The following is a 7,853-nucleotide window of genomic DNA, read 5'->3' as shown; positions in this document are numbered from 1 at the left end:
TATTAATGTTCCAATTTGTGTTAATGTTGATCGCTTAAATTAGCAAATTGGCATAAATATGTGCATGATATATAAAGAATTTGGTCTCTATTTTAAAAACATTTGTTCTTATCATTTTTTGCAATTTATGTACAAACTTAAGTTTTATTTTGAATTGTGTATTTGTGTTCAGAAAGTAATGGGTTAGGAATTTTCCCATGAAGGGATTAATAGTGAGCATATATCATATGATCAGCATGAGCAGGAGGAAGAAAAACATGATGAAGTTGACGGGGATTATATGGATGAGGATGACACAAATGTGGAACCAATGTTTGATTATCACGGCTTTAATGAAGGGTATAACATTGACTCACTCGAAGACATTGGGAGGATTGAATTTTGGAACATCAGAGACGAAGATGTATGTCATTTTCACTTTTTTTATATCGACATTGCATTTGAGTTCTACAATAGATATACAAGGACAATAGGCTTTAGTGCTCGGAAGAACACGACTAGGAAGAGTCATGTAGGCGTACTTAAGTTGAAGAATTTTGTATGTCATCGTGAAGGATTTAGACTACAAAATAATAATGACATTGGAAACTTTAAGAAAAAACCGACACCAGAGACAGAGTGTGGCTGCAGTGCAATGATGGAGATTCGTCTAGATGCACCTAGCGGTCATTGGTTTATTTCTTATTTTTTTATAAACACAGTCATCCGCTTATGGATCCTCGATTGACTGGATTGCTTTGTGGGCATGGATTCATGTCCGAGGCTGATATTGGCCATATTATTAACATGAAAAAGGGTGGGATTAGTGTTGGACAGATATATCGGGCATTAGCAAATCAGGCAGGTGGCTACGGGTATCTCTCTTTCACGCAAAAGGACATGTACAATAAAATAGCAAAGCAGAGGCGCCAATTACCCGATGATGCATATGCAACTTTGAAGTATCTAGAAGATCGAGCATAAAATGACCTTTCTCTCTATTTTAATCATCACGTGGATGTCGATGGTACTTTGCGCAATTTATTCTGGTGTGATGGTCTCAGTAGGGCAGATTACTCATTATTTGGCGATGTGTTGGCTTTTGATGCTACCTATAAGAGGAATAAATATATGTGTCTATTGGTGGTATTTTTTGGTGTCAATCATCACAATCAAATAATTATTTTTTCTACTGCTTTAATTTGTGACGAGGAAAAAGACACATATAGGCGGTTGCTACAGCAAATGAAGCTGGCAATGAATGGAAAAGCACCTATTTCGGTTATCACGGATGGTGATCTATCAATGAAGTTTGCCATTGAGAAAGAGTCTCCTAATTCACATCATAGATTATGTGCATGGCATCCGATTCGCAATGCAACAAGTAATATTGGCAAGCTCCAGTTTACCTCCATATTTAAAAAGTGTATGCTAGGCGACTATGAAATTGATGTATTTCATCAAAAGTGGTTTGAAATAGTTGAGGAATTTGGTGTCGAAAACAAGAGTTGGGTCCTAGATATGTATAAGAAGAGACATTCATGGGCAACTACACATATAAGAGGGAAGTTTTTTGCTGGTTTTCGGACTACTTCTCGGTGCGAGGGATTAAACTCAATCATTGCAAAGTATGTCAATTCAAGGTACAATCTGGTTGAGTTCATTCAACACTTTAATTAATGTGTCGACCATATTTGGTGGAAAAAGGTCCGGCTGACCTCACATCTATGAATGGGAGACCCAGTATGCAAATGTGTTTTCAACAGTTAAAGAGGAGTGCTGCCAATGTTTACACCCTATCAATATTTTATATGTTCCAACCAATCCTTGTACGAGCTGCATCAATGAAGGTAATAAATATGAGGCAAACTAGCTCTTATGTGATTTACTCTATCGGTTTGGATTGAACGCCAAATGAGATGTGGCGTGTATTCTTTTTTGACATTGAGATGGAATTCTTTATGTATGAAAATGAAATCATTTGGCATACCTTGTGAACACATAGTTTGCATCTTGGTGCATGAAGATATAGATGAGCTGCCAAGATCATTAGTCTTGCCTCGGTGGACCAAGACTGCCAAAGTAGGTTTGCAAAATGCAGCCGGATTTCATTGAGATTCTTTGATGTTAAGTCAATACGGTTGTTTGATGGATTGGTTTAGACAACTAGCTAACTTTGCTTGCCAAGATAATGAGAGATTTATCTTTATACGAGAAATGGCTATAAATTTGTTGAAACAATTTAAGGAGGAAGATGCTACACAAAAAGAGTTGTTTAATGATGTAGATAGTGTAAGAAATGATGTGCAAGTGAATACTTCTGGAGCTGGGCTTGCAACCAATGATCTGGGATATAGCATGCCAAGGGATCCAAGAAAATATGGACAAAAGGGAGTGTTGCACAGTCCAATAAAAGAAAACATCAATGTGGATAGTGTAGCATGGAGGGCCACAATCAAACAACTTGTCGTGTTCATTGAGGCATTGTACAGTTAAAAGGCCGTGGAATTGACACATTTGATAATGACTTAGATGATCACGTGAATATTGAAGATGATTCATTAGTAAGTACCCATGAGTTATGACAGAGTTTTAATGGCTGCTTATTAGCTAGTACTAATGATATTATATTACTTATATTGTAGGTATATGATGAGAATGCTTTGTACTGTAGCAATGAAGTATTGTAATATGGTATAATTAATGGTTTAAGGTTGTGGAATCCTCTATTTCTGGTTTAAGATGCTAGTTAGGAATATTTCATGTAGATTTATTTACAAAGGCCATGTGAAATGCGAGATTTAACTTGAGCATTAAACCATACATTAGGTTCCAAAAATTGACTCCCATAGAATTTATTGTAAACATTTTCTCCATTAATGCTGTCATAACTTGTGAATCTAATTAACTTTACTTTATCCAAAGGGCAAAGTGGGGCTATTCACTTTGTTGGATCTTACTTTGAAGATATGTAAGCTTTAGTTATTATTTTTATTTTACAAAAAAGAAGAAAAAACACCTTCCATCATGCTTAATTGTGCACCAACTCATCAAGTATACATGTGATTTTTTAGTTCAGTTTCTCGACTTTGATCTTATTGCTCAGTTACCCCTTTCAGACAACTTTCTTCATCTGGTTTGCATTGTATAGTTAGCTTTTTCGAATCTTGATTATTGCAACATGGATACTTCCATTTGCTGGTCCTCTTCTCATAAGGGCATTGGCTAACAATTACGCTATTTAGGTATGAGAAATCATTGCTTTTCAATTTTTAATGTGTTCAAGCATGCGCATAACTTTTGATTGTGCTATTTAGAGTAGTGTATATCACTTCATTGGTAGTTATGACTTGTGGCTATAACCAGGCAGGTGAAATTCTCTTTAGGAAAGAAGGCGTGCGAACAATAAGTACACCAAAAATAATTCAACATGATGGCTTCATTGACAACCTGTAGACTTTAAACTGGGCCTACGAAGCTTGTTTTAACTGTGACCAAGAAAACTTCTATGTTCAATGAAACAAATTTTTTCCCTTGCATCATCTGTACTATGTTTTCATTTTTATTTGATGTTTTATAAATGTTCATGCATTTATACTTGAGCTGCAGTTTAGGATTATGCTTCGAAATGGACAAAGGGGAATGCCCTTTGCATGCTGACTATTTTGAATGTTAGATTCCTAATTCCAAATATTTATATTTCTACTAAATTTGGTCCTTTAATTGTCATGTTTTCGATTTTGCGGGTTGCGTCTCTTTACACGAAAATGTTTTCTATTTGCAAGGTCTCTTTCTTCAAGGAAGTAACATCAAAGAATTAGAAGTTAAAATCGTTATCTTTGTCTATAATAAGTTGGTGTGAATGGACTTGGATTCCCAATGAGTCTTACGACGAGGAGGTAGCTGGGCTGGAATGGCCGAATGGGGAATAATTTGTCCACCTAAACCAGAAACCGAATAATTAGCTTGATTAGTGAATTGATCATTATTATCTAAATTTCAAGTAATTTTATTTTTATAATTGTGAAATATATATGAGATAGCTTATTTTTTCATTTTAATAAAGATGAGCTCATCATAAAAAAATTTAAAAAAATAAGATAAATAACACTGATAATTTTGAGTTTTAATCAGAATTATAAGTAAGTTCGTAATGGGATAACGAAAAAGTGATACACAATGAGAGAAATAAAAAATATATAATTAAAAAATTTGTCTATTTTATTAAGTCTAACAACTACAAGAAGACATGAATAATTTATCATGATTTCAGTAAATGCTATGGGTGTATCGTAAGCCACCATAATTAAAATCTCTCGTTAACATCTGCCCGTATCTTATTCTAATCTCCGGTGAGGAAATCCAATGCTAAATACATCCTACTCCTTTCCTTATGCAGCTGTAATTAATTTTACTAAACGTTAACATATGTATTAATGTAATTATAGAGCAAAATTGTCTATGTTAAAAGTTACCTTTGGGAGGGACCACAGGAGTGAATTCCTGTTACACATCCATCCATTGCATAATCCATACAGCTGAATCATTGCTGTGTAAAAATGTATCATGTAATACATCATAAGGCCATCGAACATAAAATATATATATTAAATTAAATAACCAATCATTTAAATAACTAGAATGAGACCCGCGCGATACGAGGGACGGTAAATTAATGATAGTATATAATAAATATTAAAAATTGTTATATTTTGTAGAAATAAATTAAATATGTGTAAATTGAAGTTAAATTTAAAAGGTGTTTTATTTAAAATAATTTATAGTACAAAAGATTTGGATGTTGGAGTTGTACAAAGTGACATTTTTATTTGGTGGTTTGATTTTTGCATTTGTTTTAGTTGATGAACTTAGTCATCTTATGTGGCGCTCGTCCTCCTTTTTTGGTTGGTTGTTAGAGTTGCTGCCTTCTTCTTTCTATCGTAGGTTCTTGTGAAGGCATGTTCTTTATGAATTGTTGAGTTTGATGCACTTTCTATTGTGTTATTTGTTCCATCTTTGTATGTATGTTCTTCCGAAGATGTGTCTTGAATTTTTATGATTTTCTTTCTCCTTAATCTCTTGATGGGGTGGTGCTTCAATGTCATTATTTTTCTGGAATGTCATTAGATTTGAAGCAGTTGTGTCCAATAAATTTTTTGCTTCGCCATCAAATAGTACAAAAGTTGTTCTAACACTTTGATCTGAAACCTTTAATTGAATTCTGAACCTAAAATAAGTATTGGATTAGTAACTAATAATTTGATAGATGAGATTATGAAAAGTATATAGAGTTACCTTATTGTTGGATATTGTGGTGTTTGATTACATGTGCCACAAATATAGTTGTTTCCTTTTTTATATGCTTTCTTCTGACACTTTTTACATTTAACATAGTTTTATCCTAATTTTTCATCAATTTCGTTTATAGTTGCTAAAATTGTGAAGATCTTTTCCTATTTCAATATTCAATTTATGTTATCATTAGGTATAAGGTATTTGAGTAAGTATGAATGTATTATGCATGTTGTGATTTTTTTTGTCATACATGATCATCAGATTCTCATTGCATGGCCATTAGATCATGGATAATTATTCGATTTCTGATCGTTCTACTCTGAAAGAATGATGCTCTATTGAGTAAGTTTGAGATGTGTAGTTCGAAAATAAATTTCTATAGTTGTTTCCTTTTTTATATGCTTTCTTTTGACACTTTTTACATTTAACATAGTTTCATCCTAATTTTTCATCAATTTTGTTTATAGTTACTAAAATTGTGAAGATCTTTTTCTATTCTAATATTCAGTTTATGTTATCATTAGGTATAAGGTATTTGAGTAAGTATGAATGTATGATGCATGTTGTGATTTTTTTTGTCATACTTGATCATCAGATTCTCATTGCATGGCCATTAGATCTTGGATAGTTATTCGATTTCTAATCGTTCTGCTATGAAAGAATGATGCTCTATTGAGTAAGTTTGATATGTGTAGTTCGAAAATAAATTTATTGTGCTAAATTTGATGTTATGTGAAGGAATAATGATAAGAGACTTATATAAGTAGTTTAAATGGTATGGAATTTGAATACTTATAACGTAAAATTTATTATGATTAATAATATTATTATGACATTTGTAATATGAATGTTTATTACAAATTAATAAATTAATAAATTAATAAAAATTTATAAATTAATTTTTATTGTATTATAAATTAATTGTTGCGGTTATAAATTTATTGTATTATTTATAATGGTAAGATATAATAAATATAGGAATATGAATTCAATGTATTTGTAGGTTACAAATTTATTGTATTGTATTCTTTTAGTTTTTTATTCATATATTTTATTTTTTTGTTGATTTCGAAATAATGGTTGATTTGGAATTGAGTGGTTGATTCTAAAGTTTTGTCAAGTAAACGATATTGCTGACATATCATTAGTAGGAGGAAAGAATGTCTTAAAAGTAATATGGATAAACTTATGTATCTACTTTTATATATTAAGAATATTTATTATGGTTAATAATATTATTATGACATTTGTAATATGAATGTTTATTACCTTTAGTGAGTTATTTATTAAAATTAATAAATTAATTATTGCGGTTATAAATTTTTTGTATTATTTATGACTGTAAGATATAATAAATATAGGAATATGAATTCAATGTATTTGTAGGTTACAAATTTATTGTATTGTATTTTTTAGTTTTAATTTATTTGTATATTTCATTTTTTTGCTGATTTGGAAATAATAGTTGATTTGGAATTGAGTGGTTGATTTTAAAGTTTTGTCAAGTAAGCGATATTGCTGACATGGCATTAGTAGGAGGAAAGAAATGTCTCAAAAATAATGTGGATAAATTAATGTATCTACTTTTATATATTAAGAATAGATTATCTATTTGTGCACCTAGGAATACCTATTTCCCTACGAACTTCCCAACCCTCGAAACTCACTATTTCTTGTTTACCACATTCTGCATACTTCTCTGAAAATATTATTTCAGAAAGAGCCTCTCCCTGTAATAAAAATATTGTGCTTTATTATTCGAAGTAATGTTATTATTTGCTTTGTTTCTATAGTAAGTGAACTTACTATATTTTTAATATGATACTTGCGTGGTTCATTGTCGTCAACCTTACAGTACGAGTATAAATAATAAAGTATTTTGTCAGGAATGCTCATTACCATTAGATATCAGTGATCGTTCTCTTTGATTTGGATATATATAACAAATAGGATGTAATATGTTTAAGTACAAGTTTGAGTACTTTTTATTATAATAAAAATATTCTAATAATTAATTAGAACTTACAAATTGAAGGTCACGGGTTGGTGGCATATAATGTGCATATTTTTTCAATAGGTCATGATCCTCCATATGTAACGACACATCATCCTAAGTATATTTGAGCACAATGGTTATTTATTTTACTTAGTTAAAATGAGCTAATTAAGATTTTGACTTACTGCAAATGATGGTGGAAGGGACCAAACATTCTTTAATTTTTTTACGTTAATATTTGATGTTATCTTTAATGCCATCAGCTATATTACCAGTCCAGACACTTGCTTTCCAGCTACGAGACAAAATAGATCTTCTCTGGTTACAGTTGTGTCGTGAATATGAACCAAATCCTTTCTAACACAAAGCCACCATGTTAGACACAGAGATAACTAAAATTTAAAATAAAATATGGCAAAAAAAATCTTACGCTATATCATTATCGGCAGCAAAGATGTACATAGCCATATTGACAAAGTCCTCACTCAACCTCATATCTTGTGGTTCTTTGAATAAACAATTAAGATTCTGGACAAAACAAAGAGGTTATCCATAATATACATATTTGAATACTATTTCCAAA

The 7,853-nt window shown here is 31.3% G+C and overlaps 1 protein-coding gene across 1 annotated transcript; it reads left to right on the top strand.

The window, feature by feature from the left end:
• Window positions 1-280: 280 nt before the first annotated feature.
• LOC130945347 (protein FAR1-RELATED SEQUENCE 5-like) lies at window positions 281-1,659 on the top strand. Its single transcript, XM_057874078.1, has 3 exons — window positions 281-618; window positions 702-941; window positions 1,044-1,659. Exons 1-3 carry the CDS (start codon window positions 281-283, stop codon window positions 1,657-1,659), a joined length of 1,194 nt encoding a protein of 397 aa, XP_057730061.1.
• The last annotated feature ends 6,194 nt before the right edge of the window (window positions 1,660-7,853 follow it).

The sequence above is a fragment of the Arachis stenosperma genome, chromosome 8 (genome assembly GCF_014773155.1).
Source record: "Arachis stenosperma cultivar V10309 chromosome 8, arast.V10309.gnm1.PFL2, whole genome shotgun sequence".
NCBI classification, from domain to species: Eukaryota; Viridiplantae; Streptophyta; class Magnoliopsida; order Fabales; family Fabaceae; genus Arachis; species Arachis stenosperma.
This window is presented reverse-complemented; position numbering and strand designations above follow the sequence as displayed.